At 35.6% G+C, this 24058-nt stretch overlaps 2 protein-coding genes across 20 annotated transcripts in view; one reads left to right on the forward strand and one right to left on the reverse strand.

Moving 5' to 3' along the window:
• Positions 1-24058, forward strand: part of PPHLN1 (periphilin 1) — a 119606-nt gene that overhangs the window by 87514 nt on the left and 8034 nt on the right. The gene's annotated exons all lie outside the window — the stretch shown is intronic.
• On the reverse strand, positions 19821-19985 carry LOC308502557 (centrosomal protein of 41 kDa-like; the record flags this gene model as incomplete). Its single annotated transcript, XM_081060492.1, has 1 exon — positions 19821-19985. The coding sequence occupies one exon, from the start codon at positions 19983-19985 to the stop codon at positions 19821-19823; it is 165 nt and encodes a 54-aa protein (XP_080916618.1).

Raw genomic sequence — 24058 nt, forward strand, 5'->3', positions numbered from 1 at the left:
CACTTTCTGAGCCTTGCTTTGCTCACTAATGCACTAATGGTGATATTATCCATTTCATAGTAATGTTAGCATTAAGTGAGAATGTGTATTTAAGTTGCCTTAGGACATTGTCAGCAATCAAAATGGCTGCTATTATTGTTCTGTACTATTTTTCATGGTAGATGAAAAGTATTTTAGTTTTGTGTGCTTACAGGGTTTTGTGGGTTAGCCTGGAATATCAACTTAGAAAAATAAGGCCCAAACTCCGACCAAGTAACTTACAAGTCACACTGAAAAATAATCTGTTCCTGTAGTAATCCTTATATTTTAAATTATAATCTTTGCGAATGGATTGAAATTATAATTGATGTCATTAAAACCAAGAAGGGAAAAAAATGATGCTTCCTGTCACTTACATGTAGTGATTCCCTCTTACTAGAAGTAAAAGGTAAAAGGCAAAGTACATATTAAATAACTGAAATGTGTAGGATGGTGATAATACGAGCCTATATTGTCATTTCCACTTATCTATGATGGCTATCATTGTACTGAGGCTAGTAGGACTTGATTTTTGTATATCTTTTAAAGATTAATTTGCTTGGGATAAAGTTTTTAAAATATGTAATAGCAATGTTATGTTTTAGGTAGGGCTTTTGCCTTTTATTTATTATTTTATCTATACAATCTCCATGTTAGATTGATAGGAAATATTTTATTTCAGGGTAAATTTGAGGTAATCATTTATGCTGTATAAATTCAAATTACGAAGTTTTTAAAATTTCATTTCAGCAAATACAGTAGTTGTCTTTTCCCCATCAAATCACTTCTTTTGTCAATATTTTTCCTGAACATTTTCCTAAACATATGTACTCCATTGTCTTTTTCTGTATATAGACTGTATTGAATTGTGGTGTTTATTTCTACCTTTAGGATTTTTCTAACTTTGAAGACTTTTTATATCTTTTCATTAGCTTCATTGACTTATATAGTATGTGTATGTGTGTTTGTGTACCCTGATTTTGTGAAAATAAGACCTAGCCGACAGTCAGCTCTTATGCGTCTTTTGGAGCAAAAATTAATATAAGACCTGGTATTATATTATATTATATTATATTATATTATATTATATTATATTATATCATACATTATAGACCAGGTCTTATATTTTAGTAAAATAAGACCAAGTCTTATGTTAACTTTTGCTCCAAAAGATACATTAGAGCTGATTGTGTGACTAGGTTTTATTTTTGGGGGAACGTGGTATATGTATGTGTATGTATATGTGTACACACACATACATACACATACACACTTCTTTTGAGGGTTCTCAGTTATGATTTTCCCCAGGAGCTTTGACAGTTTTATACTGCATTGATTTATAATTATGGTTTGCATTGTTCTGCCTTGAAATTTTATTCTATTATTAGTAACCTTCATTGACACTGTTTGAGAAGAGCTAAGAAGAAAAAAACATTTGTGCTTACATGTATTTCCACCACTGCTACACCACATGTGTTTTTCTACCCTTTATATCTGTTGTCTAAAATTTACAGATCAGACGGGGTCTTAATAAAGATATTTAAATCTAGAGATTTTAAGTAGTAGCCACTTACTCTACTTAAATATTTAATCATAAGCTATTTTAGTAAAAATTCTTGGTACCATTGGGAGCAAGCTTGAAGAAATGTATTCTCTCAGTGAAGGATTTGTTCTTACATAATAATTTTTTTTCCCACTCCATGTTTTCTAACGTAGTACATTCTTATTCTTATTTGTGATTGTAAAATAGATTAGAACCCTATATAAAGCGAAAAAAAGTAAAAGATATTAAATTAATTGGCTTTTTGATTGAAACCTGGTTTTAAGCGAGTTTGTTTGTAGCATGTTTAACTTTCTAAATTTTGTTTTATTTACTCTAAAAACTTATTTTCAGTCACTGAATTCATCAGTTGCACAGCCAACTGTTGTTTGCCCATGAAAGTTGTGCAGCTAAAAGTTAATAACATCTCTTCCTCCTACGCAGAGCTAGCTTGTGTTCACCTATAGTACTACTTACCTTTTTAATAGGTTGAAAAGAAAATTACCCAGTTAATCATCTTTAAATCATCTGGGTTTCTTGCCTACAGTAGGCTCACAGCAAATGTTTAGCAGTTGAATGAATGGAACTGGAAGGAGTGCCTGAAGCACCCTTAGTCCCATGTAGTTTAGCCCTGCCATTTTATCTTGAAGATAATCCCTAGAATAAATCTTCAAGAATCTTTCCTTCAAGGAATTAGGTAGTAAAGGAAGAAACAAAACCATCTTCATTCATTTGATTGCAAAATCACAGCCAGATTTTAATGATTTTCAAAGTCCACAAGGTTTGCTCATAAATTTACTACATGTGACTATATAGTGAGAAGATTGGTGTAAAAATTATTAATGTAAAAAAATTGAATCTCAGTGACAGCCTATGAAGGAGCAAGTAAGAGATTATTTTTAATTTAAAATTGATTTACTTTTGATGTGCAGCTTCACTATAATGTGCCTAGATATTGATTGTTTTAAAATTTATTCTGTTTAAGATAATTTATGCTTTCTGAGAATTTACATTTTTCATTAGAGCTAGAAAATTATAAAGTGTTATCTCTTTGACTTTTGAGTATCCTTATTCTTTCTAATTTTATGTACTTCAATTGGACATAGGTATATTTTTTTTTTCATCCTATCTTTCATTTCTCTTAAGCTTTTTTCTTTCATCTTTTCTGGGTTTTTTAAAATCTGAAATTATGGGTATTTTGTTCAGGACTCTTAAGTCTTTTTTCATTTATATCTAATTTGCTGTTTAATCCATCCATTGAGTTCTTAATTTCAGTTGTATTTTCCATATCTAGAAGTTCAGTTTAGTTTTCTTTGTGTATCTGCCTAGAATTAGATTATTGCTCATGTTTTTATTCTCATTTCTTTTTTCCCCCCAAACTCTTTTTATTTGTTTGTTTGTTTGTTTGTTTTAAGGAGGGCTCAGCTCACAGTGGCCGATGTGGGGATCGAACCAGCAACCTTGGTGTTATCAGCACCACACTCTAACCAGCTGAGCTAACTGCCACCCCTATTCTCATTTCTTTAGACGTCTTATTTTCTATAACTGATAATTTTAATATCTAAAGTCTCAAGAGTTTTATTCTGGCAGCTGTTTTATGCTGACTCTTGCTCAAAGTAGCATGTTCCTTCATAATATTTGTACTTTGGAGTTGTGAGCTTATATTTAGAACTTAATGTGCATGAGAAGGTAGTCCTGTGCTCATGAATTCTCAGAGGAAACTGCATTCCTCCCCTAGACCTCAGATCAAGGCCAAGAAGTTTCCCTGTCATTTTCTTTTAGTACTGACAGGTGATTTTTTGTTTTCTTTTTTTCTAGTTCATCCTTTCATAAAAATCCTAGCTTTATGCAGAGGCCTCAGGTCCAGCTGTATCTTGAATGGGCCAGAGGTCATGCCTCTCATTCCTCACCAGGCTCTGAGTTCATGTTCTTTGGGGCAGCTGTGGCCCATGATATTAGCTTATTATTCTGGTTTCTTCTTCATTTGACTGCTGACCGTTTTTCTTACTTTAAGAGCTTATTTATGCTTTTAAAAGAATATGTTTCTAACTTTTTGAGGCAGGAGAGTTTTCTGGGAAATCTAGTGTGCTGTTTTGCCCTATCTTCATTTTATATATTTAAAAAACTCAAGTGACCTGTTCAAGTTTATACTAGAAATGGTGGAAATGTGACTGCTCTTACTTTTTGCTTCTGATTATGTTTGTTTGCCTTGAAACTGAGATTTTAAAAACTCAGTTTTAGTTAGGAGAACCAAAAAAGCTTCATTTTGGAAGTGACATTTCTTAGACCTTTAAAATTCATGTAGGAGTCTCCTAGGTAAAGATAGAAGGTAAAAGATTCTAGATGGGGTGAATGACATGACCATAAGATGGAAAATAGGGAACTATAGGGAATAATCAACAATTACCAGTAGTTTAGTTTATATAAAACCATATCTTGCATAAGTATTTAAATCTCCTGTACTCTTCATTCATCCCCATCCTACTCCCCAGTCACAGCACTTATTGCTATGATTTCATAGAGTAGATGTTGACAAAATTTTATTTATTGTGATGTATTAGAAGGATCTAGAATAGTCTTTAGTAATAGGTTCAAGAACTTTGTCTTGATTGGGTAGAAAAACTTTGGAAGGAAGTACTCTATTTTAACCACGACTGGTGTACTACAATTCAATTCTGTCACTAACCACCCAAAGTTAGTGCAGACCCCATAAGTTAAAGGGCATGGTCCTACAAGACTGCCTTCACTTCAAACATCTGCTACACTGGGGGTGTTCCTCAGGCCACCTGTATTTCTTCTGACCAACTGGCTACAAATGTGAGGGTACCTATGACCCCCATAAGGTCTGATAATATGCTTGACCAACTGACAGAACTCAGGACGGTGCTATACTTATGATTTCAGTTTTATTATAAAAGATACAAAATCAGGAAGGAGGTATTCTGTTTTGACCCCAACTGGGGTATGGCAATTCAGTCCTGGCATTAACCACTCAGAGTTTGTTCATGCATGCAAACACCACAAGTTAAAGGGCACACTAACCAAGTAGTAGATGAGAAACTAAGGTAGTGGGAGGAAGGGTGTGATGACAGAGTGCATTTTATGGAAGTGTGTTGGGAGAGGAAAGATAGTGGATAGCAAGCCCAGGATAGTTTTCTGAGGGATAGGTAGATTAGAGCCAGATTGTTGAAAAATTTAAATGCTAGATAAGAGCTTGAATTCTATTGAAAGGCACTAAGGTTTATGGATGAATTTCAAATATGTGAGAGTTACGATCAAGATTTTTTTTGAAAATTAGTTTGATTGTACAAAAATGTTTGGCTACTCTCCCAGATGAGGGCTAATGAGAGGCTGAAAGAGATTGGTAGAGTCAGAAATTGAGAACAAGTGTATGAGAGTGTGTGGCAGGAGAATAAATAAAACCCAGCAATCTATTTATTTATTTACTTATTTATTTTTGACCACTTGTGAAAGTGTAAGGGTAATATGAGAGAGACTGAAGATAAAAAACAGATGGAATGATTGATGAAGCAATAGGGCTATCAATAGCACAGATAGAAGTACTAATCTTGAAAATTTAGAGAAACCTTTTTCTGGGACTAGGGCAAAATAAAATAAAGTGGCAGCATTTTTGAGGTGGAGAAGAGATAAGTTTAGGAGAGAGGCAGATTTGCTAAAAGTAAGGGGAAATGGGATAGGCAGGGGAGAGTCCTATCAGCAGTTGGAGTTCCTGAATTGGGTGTGGGAAGGGCTTAAAATACCCATGTGGTGTATGTTGATATGGAAGTCAACAAGAGAGATTAAGGAGTTCATGATGGATCAAATAATTGCAGTTTTGGACTTTTTCCAACACTTCACAGCATCCTTTGAGTAAGAGCAGAAAAGGCAAACCGGATTGTTTAGCCATAGTTGAACAAGAAGAACACCTTAAATGTTACTCAAAAATGCTCACTGATGAAATGGTGAAGGTGATGATTTTATTAGGGAAAAAAATTAATGAGACAAACTTAGTCTCTGTTAGTCTTTATTTCAGTTATTTATGTACCAGGAAGTTTGACTAGTTCTGTCGCCCAGGTTTTTGAGCAGCTACCTGTTGTGCAGTTTCAGAATTAAAGAGGCAAGTTATAAAAATTAAATGTATATCCATAACTCAGAATAGCAGTTGATCATGATGCATTTACAAGGGGGAGAAAGAAAAAAGTACTCTAGTTTTAGTGTTTTTGAGATGTCTTTTTTTTTTTTTTTAACTAAGGCAGGAAATGACCAATATATTTTAGAATTTTCCACTTAAAAGGAACAAACAGTAGTATTTTTAAACAAAGGTGGGTTTCAGTGCCCTAGAATGCTTTGAATCTAGATATCCCTAGCCAAATGGAATATTACTGTGGTTATTTCCTGACTTCTAAACTTGTTAAATATAATGGTTTCCCTGCTCGAAAACCTCCAGTGGCTTCCCATTATATTTAGAATAAAAATCTGAATAAAATTTTTACCATGCTGGTTCTGTGTGTTACCTCTCGCTCCATATTTCTTTCAAATTACCTTCATGGTTCACTACACTGTAGTCATACTGGCCTCCTCTTCTTGACGGCTTTTGTTGATGGTATTACTTCTGCCTGGAATGCTCTATCTGGCTTCTTCTCATCTTTTAGGCCCCCGCTGAAATCTTATCCTTTCACTAAAATGTTTCCTTATCCCCCCTGACCAATCAAAGTAGATTCTCTATCATTGAACCTACTTTATTTCCTTTATAATACTTCCCAGAATTACACATTTATGTGTTTTCATACATTTTATTGTATATCTTTATCACAAAAAAAAAGCTTCCTGAGGATAGGGACTAGATGGGGTGTTTTTGTTCACTACTTATACAAGGCCTGCACATAGTTGGTTTCAAAATATTTGTTGACTAGTAGGCCCTCAAATGTTTAAGTGAATGTTTTCTGAATATTAAGTAATTTTATGTTTATTCAGTCACTTAATCCTCACAAAACCCCATGAAGATATTATTACAACCCCCACATTACAAATAAGGCAACTGGGGCTTTTAGAATTATGTAATGTGCCCAGGGTCAAACAGCAACCCAAACCTAGGGGCTCTGTGGCCATAAAATCCATGATCTCCATCACTCTGCCATATTCCCTTCCTACCACTTTCATCCATATTTTAAAAGTTAAGACAAAATAAAAGTGGGCATTTAAAATGCTTATGAGCCTATCTTTCTCTAGTAATTGCATCTATGGGACTTTTTTTAAAGGGTTGAAGATTAAGGTGTTTTCTGGATTTTTTTTTTTTTTTTGCACTTTTGAAGATCGAGTTACATTTAAGTTACATTTGTTCACTATGAATGAGAAATCACTTCTTTTCTATAAAGAAAAGGATAAGAAATTATACCTATGGTAATGTTTTACATTTCTCCTTTCTTTTTGACATACCTGTGGATATGAATGTTTCATTCCTCAAGGTCATAACATACTGATTTTTATTGTGCACAGGATCTGAGTTTGAAGCTTTTACTGTGTAATTATATCCACATACGACGACTTGAAGGCTAAGAAAACAGTTTAATCTGATTTCTCTGTGGGTAGCTCTGAGTGTGTTCAGAATGTGAGAAGAATGACATATTCTTTTTTTTAACAGAAGTATAGGACATTTTTAGTCAAAATTTGACTTAAAATTGTGTTTTGGTTGTTCCAATTTAATGTAGCTTCTTTTGTCTCTAAAACTGAAATAATTCAAGTGCCATTAGAAAAAATAGAATACAGAGTGCAGACGCTATACAATGGAGCTGTATGGGATAAATACTGGCTTGAATCACTGGCGACGATTCAGTGTTTGAGGAAAAATTTTACAGCTTTCCTGTCACACCTACACAATAGAGACAGAGGTAGAACTGGAAATTTTTCTTTTGTTTTATATGTAATATGTTTACGTTTTAATTATTGCTTCATCCTAGTGATATGCAAATTTTTTGATTTCTTAAATAATGTCACCTTGAATAGTACCATTTTTGGTCGAGTTTTGTTTTGGGTTTTGGGTTTGCTTTTGAGTGTGTGTGTATATTGTTTTTGTGTTTTGCAAAAGACAATAAATATGTTTTTAGACATTTTGAAACTTGTCTCTTTGTACAATACTCTATAAAAACTTCTTTTCTTTCTTGGTGTTCGGTTTTAGTAGTGAAAACTATATGAATGTACAATGAAGCAAGATATTTCTATTTGAATTTTATTCTCTTCCTACAATCTGAATGTTTTATAGGGGAAAAACAAAAAACTTTAGACCAAAACTTATCTTGACTCTAGTTAGGAGATTTGATTCTCACAAAATAATAGGATACTTTTCAAAGTACTGTGTTTCAGGCTTTTCACTATTTTGAAATTATTTTATAATGTAAACTTTCTTCCCTACTTGATTTCAGAATATTTGTTATACTTCACCTTCCTTGTAATGACAAATCAATTAAAAATTTAATTAAGATATTTACTCAATAAAGGAACAATATTTATTGACAACCCCTGTGAACAGATTCATCTCTAAGAATTTACATGTGGAATCAATTGGATAGTATGACCAAAATGTCTAAAGTTTGAGCCAAGAGTAGAATATATGATTTCAAGCTTTTAAATTAATTAGAGATAATTAAAGATCCACTTTGTTCCCAGCCTTATACTTAATGGGAGACAGTTAACAAAGGAAGCAAAAGAAATTATATTTGCCCTCAATATAATGAAAGAGGTGATGGGCAGAAAGAAACATACATTTCTTAAATACTTAGAGTAATCTGGAAAATTGATCTGGAAAAAGTTTGTGAAAGGTATCTTGAACAAACTTTTGAAGAAATTAAAGTAGTAGAAAAACAACGAAGGGAGTGCAGGGGGCATACAAGAGCAGGTAAAACATTGAAAAATGTATGTTGGATAGTATTTTGGTGGATGATGAGAAGATTTTAGTAGCTGAGATTTTATTGAAGAATTTAATTGGGTCAGATGTTAGAAACCAGAGCAGCAATGTTCTGAGAAAGGTTTTTCCATCTTTAGGATGATGACATCTGTGAGTGGGAAAGTTTAGAATAAAAAGACTAGAAACAAAATAATTAGAAAGAAGGCTACTGTGTTATGACAGGGTTGTATTGGTTCCACACTAGTTACTGTGACTTTAGAAATAGCAAAACCAAGATGGTGTAGATGGTGTGAAACAGAGTCAGATTTCAGCACTGTGACACCTCTGAAATCATGTGAACAGTCCCTTTTAAAAGTAGAATAAGTTAGCAGTTAATTTTATGAATGATTTCATGTTTGCTCAGGAAGTAAGTCCTAACCATAAACATTAATTTCTGGACTTTTAAATACTATAACATGAAGCACACTGAACTCTCCCAGAATGAAGCCATAATTTGATATTTATGCTTTTCATTGATTGTAGGACACTGAAAATATCTATGAGGAGAGGAATGCTTTAATGCAGTTTTCCAGGATGTGTTTATATGAAAAATTTCTGTCTATGTTGTATCTACGGGAGCACATGGAAATTGTGCACGAAGTAAGGTTAAAGGGGAAACCACAGTCTACTGTTTCTTTTGGCTCTTGTAATAAGGTGGTCAGCCTTTTGACCCTTATTTTATCTGAACCAATTCAATGTCCAGTGCTGCTAACCCAAGCAAAGATTTTGTTTCTGGTTTTCTGTTTTTCTTACCTAAAATGTACCAATCAGTGTAGTCTTAGTGATTTTGCCAACCAAAAAATGTTATCAATTTAAAAGTATAGACTTTTAAACTAATACATTTTAAACAACCATTTTAATAAATGTGCTACATATTGAAAACACATGTGGTAAGTTTCATTAGACCTTCAGGATTCCAGTAGAATTTCATAGTTACATCATTTTTGCCTTCATAATTTCAAATAAGTAGAGATATTTAGTTGTATTTAGTAATAGCAGCTTACCCAAAATTATCTATAAACATTACCAAAAAATTTCATTTGACTGGATTCCTGCCTCAAATCCTTGGTTGTAAGCTAAATTATATCTTTAAAACGGCTTTTTGAGGACCAGATTTGTATCTTAGTTTACTAATATTTAGTAATGCTATCCTTAGTGATCAACACCTGGTGCTTCTCTTGAGCATAACGTGGAAGAGGCAGGGCGTGATGTACTGATGACAGCATTGTGATTCTAGCATGGGCTTGCTCATTTGGGTGCACGATATTAAGTGTAGCTCTGATTCTTGGAAGGAATTTCAGTATCATTTGAAATTTTATTTGTACTGTCAAATGAACAGATTAAGATTCATTTTAAATCATATACCAATTGCTCCACAAATCTTGCTATTAAAAAGTACAGACTAGGAAATATCTGCAGATAGGCTTTGAAAATGTGTTTTCATTCATATGTGATGGGATTTACGGACTTTTCCCAATATATGCAAGACCTTCAGAGATAAAAATAAAACAATGAATTATTTTAAATATTAATTTTAACCTACTTTTTATATACCTGAACCTGCAATTCTTGTGTGTCAGTTATGAATAATTCCTTTATTCTGGAAAGAAAAAAACCCATCTTAGAAGTATTCATTGTGGTATTATATGTTGTCTAATTGAAAAGCCTTTCTCTGGTAAAAGTATGATTAAGTAGACTGATAATATTCTATTTCTTGCATTTGCATATGATGAGCTGAAAGCAGATACATTGCTTTTTTTTTTTTTTCAGTAGGAGTAACAAAAGCTGTATTTTCATTGGAAGCTCGAAGGATTGGTAATTGTTGAGCTTTCACCATGGAAAAGTATAGCCTATCTTTTTTTTCTTTTAAAAGATTTTATTGGGGAAGGGGAACAGGACTTTATTGGGGAACAGTGTGTACTTCCAGGACTTTTTTGCAAGTCAAGTTGTTGTCCTTTCAGTCTTAGTTGTGGAGGGCGCAGCTCAGCTCCAGGTCCAGTTGCCGTTGCTAGTTGCAGGGGGTGCAGCCCACCATCCCTTGCGGGAGTCGAACTGGCAATCTTGTGGTTGAGAGGATGCATTCCAACCAACTGAGCCAACAGACTGAGCCATCTGGGAGGCAGCTCAGCTCAAGGTGCCATGTTCAATCTTAGTTGCAGGGGGCGCAGCCCACCATCCCTTGCAGGACTCGAGGAATTGAACTGGCAACCTTGTGGTTGAGAGCCCACTGCCCCATGTGGGAATCGAACCGGCAGCCTTTGGAGTTAGGAGCGTGGAGCTCTAAACGCCTGAGCCACCAGACTGGCCCCTAGCCTATCTTTAACTATATTGAATAAAGCCTTGTGAAGCATCTTTCATGGGTTTGCAATTGCATTGAAGAAAAAATGGTTTATACCATCACCTTGGCATTCATGCCAGTGTTAAAGCACTGGTAATGAGTAGATATGCTACATTGCAAGTGGAATTGTACAGGACTCTGCTGCCATCCCAGCCCAGAAGACCAGGTAACGTGTACTTCATGTAACAGGCTATCATCTAGGTATCTGGAGAAAGTTCCTTTTGGTTACAAATTATAAAACCCACTCAAACTACCATTAGCAAAGAAAAAAGCTAAAGAACTATCCTCCCCTGCAGGATACATTGAAAATGTCCCATTCCAACCATAAAATGCTCTTTAACCAACCGTAGCATAAGCAGTTTATAGAACAGTAGTACTTTTCCCATCATGGTGAAGATGGCTAATCCAACCTATTTATTTTTTATAAATTTATCTTAGTGGCATCTCTGAAGCTGTACGGAAAAGTAATCCAAGTTTCAGGTTTCACTGGGGATCTGACTTAACGTATTAGACAGGAAGCACACATGTACAAATAATGTCTCATTGTCTCGTGATAGGAATCATGATGAGATGACCCACCTTGCAGGCCCCTCCAAGGCTTACACTTTCTTTACGCCAGTTTTTAAAACCAATCAGATTAATTTATCTTTGTCAAGGATTTACTTTCACTTATGGTTTCATTTCTATTTTGGATTTACATAATTCTCCTGGATTTTAGCAGCAGTATGATAAGGGGTAAGTTAGAAACCTACCGTGTTTCCCCAAAAATAAGACCTAGCTGGACAATCAGCTCTAATGCATCTTTTGGAGCAAAAATTAATATAAGACCTGGTCTTATTTTACTATGTGTGACTGGGTTTATAATTAATATAATAATATAATATAACTCGGTTTTATATTAATTTTTGCTCCAAAAGACACATTAGAGCTGATTGTCCGGCTAGGTCTTATTTTCGGGGAAACATGGTATAATAGACCCAGTTTTTTTTTTTTTTTTACTTTTTTTACTATAAGACTGGGTATAATATAGTGTAATATAATGCCCAGTCTTATTTTACTGTAAGACCAGGTATAATATATAATATAACATAATATAACATATAACATAGTGTAATATACTACTGGGTCTTATATTAATTTTTGCTCCAAAAGATGCATTAGAGCTGATTGTCCAGCTAGGTCTTATTTTCGGGGAAACACGGTAGGCTGTGTTAATCATACTTCTAATAACTTAACTCCCTTTAATCTCTCATCTTCATTATTTTGATAAAATGAGGATAGTACTTATGAAGATTCCTGATACCTAAAATAATATGAAAGCCTTTATGTGTTAGTGACTTAATGTTTCTTATATGCCAATAATTTCTAAATGCTATTATGCTTAAACAAACAAACAAAAACCCTTCAGAATTGTAACCCAGAACCATTTGTAGTCATAGAGACCTTTGCCTAGGATTCCTCCCCATCCTCCTAGAATTCTTCCTGTGTAGTGAGCCTCCCTTGAGAACTCACTGATTGGGCCCAGGAACTCAGTACTTCTGGTTCTGAGCCATTCTTCCATATCTTCACAAGGTTAAAGCAACCTTAATATTGGGCTCTCTCTAACCTCCTTTTTGAGAGATGAGCCTGGAGGAAGAAGAGGAAGAGGGTCTTGAAGCTGCGTCTGGCTTAGTCCTATTTATACATCTCTCCTATCAGAGGGTAACTGGGTGGATGGAGGTTGCTCCTCTTAGTCCTCAAACCATTGTAAGATTTTCACTTAAGGAAGAAAAGGCTGTTCCAATTATTTACTTTCTGTTTTACCTTAGTCAAATCCAAAATGTGACCTTTTGTACAATCAGGACTTTGTTGTTTTCTGTTTTTGTTTTTGTTTTTAATTAAAGTTTATTGGGGCGAAAATTGTTAGTGAAGTTATATAGATTTCAGCTGTACAATTCTGTAACACATCATCTATATATCACATTGTGTGTTCAACACCCAGAGTCAGTTCTCCTTCCATCACCATATATTTGATCCCCTTTACCCTCATCTACCATCCCTTGCCCCCTTTACCCTTTGGTAACCACTAAACTACTGTATGTGTCTATGAGTTTTGTTTCTTCATTTGTTTGTCTTGTTCTTTTGTTGTTTTCAGTTTTATATACCACATATCAGTGAAAACATATGGTTCTCTACTTTTTCTGTCTGACTTATTTTGCTTAGCATTATAATCTTGAGATCCATCCATGTTGTTGCAAATGATACTATTTCATATTTTCTTATGGCTGAATCCCATTGTGTATATGTACCACAACTTCTTTATCCATTCATCTATCGAAGGACACTGGTTGTTTCCATGTTTTGTTATTACTGTTTTTTTTATTACTATTAAATCATTTGAGGACTAGACGTAACTCATGAGCAATTTAAAATGTGTTAATTTCTAAAAAGATTTATTTGGAAGTAATCTTAATTAAATTTTCTTTGGATAACTAACTTAAACTGTATGTTAGTTTCTTCTACTTGTATATTCCTTAGCTTCACTTAATTTCTCACCCAGTATAATTTTTCATAACAAATAGCTATATGTAAAAAAGTCAGTTCAATATATACATAAATTTTTACTTTATTAACTTGATTTTTCTTTTTATCAAAGGAAATACATTGTGACAAATACCTTTTAAAGAGTTGACTTGCCATTTTAATCTATGATCTGTTCCATGGTGATGAATGTTTTAGACATTAACTTGGGAAAATTAAGTGTAAATTCAGCTTTTCCCTCCTTGCCTTTATGGAAGAAGTTTTATTGTTCTCAGACATGAAAATATTAAAAACTACATGAAAATTTTTATGATTTTACAAAATATTTGTTAGCCATTTTCTCAGCAACTAGAATTTTTAAACCTATTTTATAATGTATTTAATTGCCTTTTGTCTTTATTATAAATATTTTTCTTTAGATTTAACCTTTTTAATATGTTTTGAATCTTAGAAGTGCTTTTCTCAAACCAATAACTGATTTGAAATACAAAATTACTTTTCCTGGCCTATTGAATCAGATTTGAAGGGGAGGGGATATTGAGTAATGAATACATTAGTTGTTCTTTAATCAGCAATCTTCACTGGTTTATTGTCTGATGAATAAGAAAAAAAAGCCTATAGTGTAACAAGTAATTTTAAGTCCAAGGAGGAGTTAAACCATAAGTCCAACCATAAGTTATTTAAAGTCCAACCTGTTTGTATCTAACTCCATTTTGATTCTGGTCTATCCATTAGCCATCTTTTCCACAACTTCCTTCTGTTCTAAGATTTGTTCTTCTTTAAACATACTATGCTTTTTTGTTTGCAAGCTTCCAAGTTGCACAGAATAGCCAACATTCTCAGTGCTTTTAGTTCCCTCCCACTCCACCTATTATCCGTTCTTTGGAATTATTATTAATATTTTGCATTTATCTCATGGCATTACTATATTCTGCCTTGTCTTATGGTTATCTTAAATGTATTACTCTTCTTCCCCGACTCTGATTTCCTTGAGCAGGGTGTGCTATATTGCTGTGCAAATCCAGTGCCTTGTGCATGTGAGTTCTACTTGTCTGGCGGTCACAGGTGTCTTTCATTCAAATGTATATCTGCATTTACAGATTCATTAATATCTAAAATAATACTTGCAATTGTCTATCTGGGATTCAAGCAAAACAGAGAGCCACCTTCATTTGTAAGCTGAGATGATCAGAACCATATACCCACCATTGGGCCTTATTTTGCTTTAGGTCTCTCCTTAGCATTTTTTAATGAAAAATTTCAAACATTAGGAATTATACAGTTCATACATATATTCATCACCTAGATTCTATAATTAGCATTTTGTTTTATTTGCTTTGTCACATATCTATCCATTCCTCTAATTCACCCATTAATTCATCTTATTTTTTGATGCATGTCAAAGTATGTTGCAAATTTCATTATATTTCACTCCTAAATGCTTCAGCATATATGTCATTAACTAGAGATCAATATTTGTGGCTTTCCCCCCTCTTTTGAAAAAAGTAAAATATTACAGATATGGATTTTAAAAACCCTCTCAGATTCCTGCTGGCTCCCTCTCTTAGAGCTGTCATTCTTATATATGTTTTTGTATTTTTATATGTATGTATCCCTAAACTAAATAAACTTTAAAGGAATATACACAAATGGTGTCTCTACATATTTCCTTTGCATCTTTTTTCAGTATTAATTTGAGATTTGTCTAGTTCTTGTATTTAATCTCCATTGGCCTGCTTTTGGCATCAGTGAAAGATTCTGTAGATTCTTTGGAATTATTTCATTTATTTTTGTCTATTTAGTGTATTATGATTGAAAGAACTAGTAAGCTGGGAAGGGTAAAAAGAAAATCATTTAAGTATTTTGAATCTTGTAAATTTATAAATTGATCTGCATTTATGGATGATAATTCTATAAACATTGATTGCTAAGGATTTTTAGCATTTATCCACTTTATCATTAACTTGGATCTTACTTTTTTATGTGGCTATAGTAATTGTACCTGCATATTGAATGTACATGCAGTTGAGATCTAATCTATGTGCTCATAATGCATTTCTTAGCAACTACCACTGTTCTCTTTAGGATCTGTGCTGTAAGAGCCAGTTGCAGCTTTGAGGAGGACATTTCAAATATATTTTTTCTATTAATATAGCCCAAGGAGCAACATAAATTATAATAGCTTTGATACCTTTTGCATTACTGCAGACCCCAATTAAAGGGTTTAAATTTGTCTCCAGTATTTAACATAAGCATGCTGTCACTTTTTCTCCCTACCTCATCAACACAAGACATTATGAATGTTTCCTTGTTTATTAAGTCTGAATTGGAGTTACTTATTTTAACTTAACATTTTCATTGCATTTCATCAAAAGATTGTAGAACACTTCACAGATACTAATTATATTTCACAATGCTCCTTTAAAAGTGGTAAGCTTTTATTTCCATGTTAATGGTAAAATAGTTGCAAGTGTGTGTGTGCGTGTGCGTGTTTCTGTGTAATTTAATATACCAGTTCAACACTTACCACTACATCTCCACCCTTTTTTCACTCCTCAATCCTCTTTAACAACACTTGATAGAATTTTCTGTGATGATGGAAATGTTTTATATTTGCACTGTCCAATATGGATGCTACTAGTATTTGAAATGGGGCTGGTCGGGCTGAGGAATTGAATTTTTAATTAATTAACGTTAAAATTTAAGTAGTTGCATATGGCTAGTAGCTGCTGTATTAGACAGCACAACTACATAATCTCCACCATCCCAATATCATGTCCATGTTGCTTCTTAATTACTTGTAAAGCCTCTAATCCCATCTTTAACACATTGTGTCACGTTCATTGTCCCTGCTCACAGAAGCCCATAGCATTGAATCCTAACCATTTTCTCTCCCTGATACATCGAAAGGATCGTTTTCCTCCTTGTACCTCTTTTTCCACTTGCCAGTTACTAATTTATAGGTTGAGGTCTAAACTTCTTGAAAGAAAGCTCTTCGTGATCTGCTTTGAGGGTGAACACACCCCGTTAGCTGTACTAAGCCAGTTCAATTCCCAAAATGCCATTTTCTTTTCCTACTTCACGTTTCCTTAGAGTGAACTTCTCATATTTAAATAATCAGTTCTTGACACAGCAAATGTTACCATCATAATGATTTTTTTAAATATGTACATGATTAATATCAGCAGAAAGTAAAGGAGAACTTGAGGTAAAACTAGAACCACAATAAAAGCACTAATAATAAAACTTTATAGTCTTCAATGTGAAAATTAGATGTCGACTATAAAAAAAGAATCAGTTCTAACATGATTGTCTAATACACCCTCTCTAGATAAAGTCACAAAGGTTCTTCCTGAGGTGATCAGCACCGCTATGTCTAACATACATTAAATACATACATTAAATGCTTCCTGTAAGTGGACACTATTCTGAGTGCTCTTTATTATCTCATTTAATCCTTACAGCAGCATAGTCGGTAGGTACTAAAACTGAGGCACAGAAGGCAAGTAACTTTCCCCCCTTTTTTTCTTTGTGTGATTCTTCTTTTTTAAAAAATAGACTTTATTTATTAGAGCATTTTTAAGTACAGAAAAGTTGCAAGAAAGTGCAGAGAATTCCCATATATCTTCTCTCTCCATACAGGGTTTCCCCCATCATTAACCTCTTGCATTGCTGTGATACATTTGCTGTATTAATGAGCCAATGCTGATACACTATTATTAACTAAAGTCCCTAGCATTCAGTCTTTGTGTCCCATACGTTTGTGGATTTTGACAAATGCAGAATGTATCATTCAGTATCACACCACACAGTATCATACAGAATAATTTCGTCACCCTAACAATGCCCTGTGCTTTACCTGTGTATCCCCTCCTCTTCCCCAGTCACTGCTGATCTTTTCATTGTCTCTAGAGTTTTGCCTTTTCCAGAATGTCATATAGTTGGAATCGTGCATTGTATAGCCTTTTCAGACTGGCTTTCACTTAACAATAAGCATTTAAGGGTTCTCCGTAGCTTTTTTTTATGGCTTGATGGCTTATTCCTTTTTTTCTTTTTGCCGGTTTTTTATTTTTAGTTTCAGGTGTACAGAACAACATAATGATTAGACGTTTACACACCTCACAAAGTGATAACCCCACCAAGTCTACTACCCGTCTGACACTGTTACATAGCTGTTCCAATACCATTGGTGGTGTTCCCCGTGCTGTGCTTTGCATCCCATGACTATGTATTTTCTAATCATAGCTGGCATTCAATGTTGTTTTATACTGATTTCAGATGTGTAGCACAGTGGTTAGGCATTTATATAATTTATGAAATGATCCCCTGATATGTCTAGTCTACATAGTTTTTACAGTATTGACTAGATTCCTGATACTGTATTTCATAACCCCCTGACTATTTTGTGGCTACCAATTTGTACTTCCTAATCCCTTTACCTTTCTCACCCATCCTCCCAACCCCCCTCCCATCTAGCAGCCGTCAGTTTGTTCTCTATGTATCTGTTTCTCTTTTGTGTCTTCATTTGTTCTGTTCCTTAGATTTCACGTAAGTGAGATCATGTGGTATCTGTCTTTCTCAGTCATCATGACTTATTTCACTTAACATAATACCCTCTACGTCCATTTATGTTGGATTTTTTTTTGGTGTTGAGTTATATGACTTTTTAAAAAAATTTTGGATAATAAGCTGTTATCAGATGTATCATTGGCAAGTATCTCTTCCCATTCAGTAGGATGTCTTTTCATTTCATTAATGGTTTCCTATGCTGTGAAAAACTTTTTAGTTTCATGTAGCCCATTTGTTTATTTTTCCTTTTGCTTCCCTTGCCCAAGGAGATATATCAGTAAAAATATTACTAAAGGTAATGTCTGAGACTTAACTTTGTATAATTTCTTCTAGGACTTTTATGGCTTCAGGTCTTACATTTAAGTCTTTAATCCATTTTGAGTTTATTCTTGTATATGTTGTAAGGAGGTGGTCCAGTTTCATTTTTTTGCATGTATCTATCTAGTTTCCCAGCACCATTTATTGAATATACTGTCTTTATTCCAATGTAAATTCTTAGAGTAAATGACCATGTAGACATGGATTTATTTCTGGGCTCTCTATTCTGTTCCATTGATCTGTGTGCTGTTTTTATGCCAATACCATGCTGTTTTGATTACTATGGCCTTGTAGTATAGTTTGATATCAGGTAGCATGATACCTCCAGCTTTGTTCTTCTTTCTCAGGGTTGCCATAGCTCTTCAGAGTCTTTTATGGTTCCATATAAATTTTAGAATTATTCTAGTTATGTGAAAAATGTAATTGGTATTTTGATAGGGATTGTACTGAATCTATAGATTGCTTTGGGTAGTATGGACACTTTATATTAAATCTTCCTATCCATGAGCATGGTTTCCATTTCTTTCCATTTATTTGTATCTTCATTAATTTCTCTATTCAGTATTTTACAATTTTCTGAGTACAGGCCTTTTACTTCCTTGGTTATATTTATTCCTAAGTGTTTTTTTTATAGTTTTATTTTATTTTATTTTTACATCCCTCACACCGTGAACCCCCCTCCCCCCATCCACCACAACGCCGAACTCACACCGAGCCATCACATTATACACATAAAATTATAGTTGGCATTCATTAATGTCCAGTCTCTGGTGTACAATGCCATGACCAGGCATCCACAGCATCCCTGATGTGGTCTCCCAAACAGGACACATGTCCATCGGACACCCAACAAAATCCCCAAACACTATTGAATAAGTTCCCCAAAGTAATTCTCAAAAAACCCTGAGGCCATCCTGTGGTCACCACTAAGTATTTTTTTTTTGATGCAATTTGTAAATGGGATTGCTTTGTTTTTTTGTTTTTTTTTAAGAGACAATTCCATTGCTTTATTTTTCTTCAATATTTCCCTCCGCTACAGAGAAGTTCTTTTGGCTCAGGAGGAGCAGAAAGCGTGAAAAGAGAGGCACAGTGGTCCTTTGTGAATCTCAATAAGTTATATGAGTGTATAGTGCTTTCTGGTTTGTAAAAGGCTTTCACCTACATTTCTTTTTTTGACATAAGGAACAGAATTAAATACCAAATAAAAGTGAAGAGTACCTAGTTTGTAATGAGTTTGACTGCTAAAGATCAAGGCTATTAGCAAAAATTCAGGAGAAGTAAAGATTAGAGAAGAAAAAAGAAAATGACGAGTTTGGGTGGAGATAACAAAAGGAAGGTGAATTTTAAAAAAACAAGGCTAGATGAGACTGAGTAGAGAAAGTCTACAGAACTTTAGGAAGCTCAAGAAATTTGAAATTAGGTTGAATATAGATTGACATGAGAGGGGAACACGGGCAATGAAAATGTGTAGGAGGCTACAAAGCGTTTGGAAAGGGTTCCTTCATCAGCCTGCGGTGCTGCAGAACAGAATCCCAGAGTGGGTGCTTGAGACACGAGAACCCCAGGGTGGGATTTCATCAGAGGCATAATGCATTCATGGCACAGGCTGGCAATGCTGGGGAGCTGGTAAGATACACCCAGGCACCAGTGTCCAGTCTTGACTTGACACGTTGATACTTCGGGTTTTGTGGGATCCTTTTGGTCAGATACTCAGGATTCCCAATGTGCCTCCGGGCAGACATACTTGCTCCAGCCGACCACGCTCGGGGTTCTAGCCTCACGGGTAGCCTCTAACCTTAGCTCTGGGATTGCTTTCTTAATTTCTTTCTGCTAGTTTGTTATTGGTGTATAAATAAAAATATCGATTTCTGAATTTTAATTTTGTAGCTTGCTACTTTGCTAAATTCATTTATCAGTTCTATAGTTTTTTCGTGGAATCTTTGGAGTTCTCTATATATAGTATCATGTCATCTGCAAATAATGGCAGTGTTACTTCCTCCTTTCCAATTTGGATGCCTTTTATTTCTTTTTCTTGTCTGATTGCTGTGGCTAGGACTTGCAGTACTATGTTGAATAAAAGTGAGAGTTGACATCTTTGTCTTATTGCTGATCTTAAGGAGAATGCTTTTAGCTTTTCTGCATTGAGTATGATATAGCTATGAGTTTCTCATTTATGGCCTTTATTATGTTATATGTTCGTTCTATTTCCACTTTGTAAAGGGTTTTTATCATAAACAAATGCTCGATTTTGTCATGCTTTTTCTGTATCTATTGATATGGCCATATGATTTTTTTTCATTTTGTTGATGTGGTGTATCACATTAATTAATTTGCAGATACTGAACCAGCCCTGCGTACCAGGAATGAATCCCACTTGATCATGGTGTATGATCTTTTGAATGTATTGCTGAATTTGATTTGCTAATATTCTGTTGAGGGTTTTTGCATCTATGTTCATTAGGGATATCGGGCTATAGTTTTCTTTTTTTTGTAGTATCTTTGTCTGGTTTTAGACTCAGGGTAATGGTGACCTCAGGGTAAAATGAGTTTGGGAGCCTTCCCTCTCTTGGATTTTTTGGAATAGTTTGAGGAGAATAGATGTTAATTCTTTTTTGAATGTTTGGTAAAAATTCACTCGTGAGACCATCTGGTCCAGGACTTGTCTTTATTGCGAACTTGTTGATTATTGATTCAATTTCATTGGTAGTAATCAGTCTGTTCAGATGTTCTGTTTCTTTTTGATTTAGCCTTGGAAGATGGTATGCTTCTAGGAATTTATCCATTTCTTCCAGATTGTCCAATTTGTTGGTATACAGTTGCTCATAGTATTGTCTTAAAATGTTTTGTATTTCTGTGGTTTCTGTTTTCACTTCTCCTCTTTCATTTCTGATTGTATTTATTTGGATCCTCTTTTTTTTCTTGATGAGTCTAGTTAAAGGTTTGCCAATTTTGTTTATCTTTTCAAAAAAACAGCTCTTGGTTTCATTTTGTGTGCGTGTGTGTGTGTGTGTGTGTGTGTTTAGTCTTTAGTTTGTTTATTTCCTCTCTGACTTTTATTATTTTCTCCCTTGTATTTACTTTGGGCTTTTAGTATAGTCTTCATTTCAGTTATTCTTTATTTCTGACTGGTTGTTTTTATGGTTTCTATGTCCTTTATACTTACTATCACTTTGTTGAAATTCTCTCTATGTTCCTTAAGTATTCTTATAACCAGTGTTTTAAACTCTGTCTCTGGTAGGATGGTTGCCTCCATTTCATTTAGTTCTATTTCTGGAGCTTTCTCTTGTTCTTTTATTTGGGACATGTTTGTGTCCTCGTTTTGGCTGCCTCTCTGTGTTTGTTTCTATGTATTCGGTAGACCTCCTATGTCTCTCAGTCTTTGCTTGGTGGCCTTATGTAGTATGTGTCTTTTGTGGTCCAGTTCTTCCAGCACCATTTGTTGAAGACAATTCTTTCTTCCCTGAACACCTGTGTGTGTGTATGTTGTAGGAGTATCCCTTTTGTGTGTTGTGTGTGTTCTCCTATTGTAGTTGAGCCTTGATTGTTTTTGGCACATCAGTGGGTGGGATTGACTCCCAGGTTGATTGACTGTGAGGATTGGCTATGCTCACAGTGTATGAGCTGCTCTGTGGGGGTTGACCCCTAAAAGGGGGATCCACCCTCCTCGTGCTCTTGTGCCTGTTGAGACATCCTTTGGGTGTGCTGCTTGTGGGGCTAATCAGGTGGTACTCTCGTGTGATCCACAGCTGGCCTCTGTGTGTGTGTTTTCTGGTGTCTCTGGGATGGGCTCCCATACATGCCGATTTCAGCCTTGCCTGTGACCAGCCCATGGCTACCTGGTAGAATCTACAAAGCTCTGTGTGGTTGGCTGCTGCCTATGCTGGACCTGGAGGCATGTAGGGGTGGCGTTGCCATGAACTGAGGTCAGCTGTCAACAGTATTGGGACTAGGGCAGCTTAGCAAAAGGCCCAGGGCCCCTAGGCCTGTTCCCACCAGCTGGCTGCCCACAAGGCTCAGCCGTTGCAAGAGCCTCCTTAGGTATGCAGGCCAGGCTAGTTGAGCTGGTGTTGAGAGTGCCTTTGTTGACGCAGAACTAGCTGGGCAGGGTGCGGTTCCCGGGGAGTCACGAGGCATGGCCACTGGTTTCTACAAGGTTAATGCAGATTGAGTTCCTGCACCAGCACCTGGCCTGTGATCACTTCACAAAAACCCTGAAAACACTGCGACCAGCATGCAACTTGGCCTTACAGATCTCCGAGGCCTGCCTAAGAGAGGCTGCGGTGTAAGCTGTAGCTCACTCTCCACCACCAAAAGTTCCCTGGACAGCCGCATGCCATCCACTGCTGTAAAAGGCTTCTGCAGCTTGTGGGGTGGGGCCGTCCACTCCGTAGCCAAGAGGGCCCCAGGTGATGCAGTACTAGTGTGCAGAGGGGACCCAGGGTGTCACCAAGTTGGTGTGCATGTGTGGATTTTACCAGACCAATGTGGTCTCAGGTCTGGCCCTTTAGGGGTGGTTCAACATAGAAAAGATGGTGCTCTCCTGTAGGCTACATGTAAGGCAGGCTCCACACAGCGATAATGGCGGCTGTCCCTCCAGTCCTCACTTTTAAACCACACAATTCATTCTTTCCCTGTATGTCTCTGGCACCTCTCAAGTTGCTGCTCCTCCACCAGAGACCAGGCGAGTGTTTGCAAGTGAGTGAGTCTGTGTGCAGGCCCTTTAAGAGGTTGTCTGGGTTTCCAGCTGCCTTCCTTCTCACCAGGATGGGCAGACAGAGTCCTTGCTGATTTTCACTGCCAGATGTTGTGGGAACTCCTCTTATTGACATAGGGTCCCTGAGCTGAGACCCCTCCGTCTTCTGGGGGGACCTCCACCACCGAAGTGTCCCTCACAGTGTTCAACCTCTGTCAGTGGGTTTGGGGTCAGATTGTTTTGCGTCTCCGCTCCTCCTACCAGTGTTGATATGGCCCTCTTCTTTATATCCTTATTTATAGGGGTTCTGTTCGACTCGTTTTCACATGATTTTTGAGATTGATTGTTCTATAATTTATTTGTAATTTTGGTGTGATCGTGCGATGCAGTAACCATAGGGTTTACCTAATCTGCCATCTTGGACCCCTCTAGTTCATTTCTTTTTATCACCAAAAAATATTCCATTATTGTATTGAGCTACCACAGTATCCATTCACCTATTGAAGAACAGGTTGGGTGCTCCCAATTTTTGGCAGTTATGAATAAAGCTGCTCTAAACATTTGTGTGCAGGTTTCTACGTGAATATACTTTTTTATCAATTTGGGTAAATATCTGACAGTATGATTGCCAGAGAATATATTAAGAATGTGTTTAGCTTTTAAAGAAACTGCTAAGTTGTTACTAAAGTGGCCATAGCATTTTGCATTCCCACCAGCAATGCATGCACATTCCTTTTGACCACATTCTCACCAGAAATAGGGGTTCTCATTGGTTTGTATTTTAACTATTTTAATAGGTGTGTAGTGGTATCTCATCATTGTCTTAATTTTTTATACTCTAATGATGTATGATATTGAACATCTTTTCATATGCTTTTTTTGTCATCCAAACATCTTAGGGGAGGTGTCTGTTCAGATTCTTTGCCCATTTTTTAATCAAGTTGTGTTTTTATTTTTAAGTTTTAGGAATGTATTTTGGATACCAGTACTTTGTTAGATATGTTTTGCAAAGATTTCTTCCATTCCTTATCTTGTCTTAACAGTATCTCACAGAGCTGAAGTTTTAGTTTTAATGAAATCCAGTTTAATGATATGTTTGTGGTTTTTTTTTAATGTGCTTTT

The sequence above is a fragment of the Rhinolophus hipposideros genome, assembly GCF_964194185.1.
Source record: "Rhinolophus hipposideros genome assembly, chromosome: 9".
Classification (NCBI taxonomy): Eukaryota; Metazoa; Chordata; class Mammalia; order Chiroptera; family Rhinolophidae; genus Rhinolophus; species Rhinolophus hipposideros.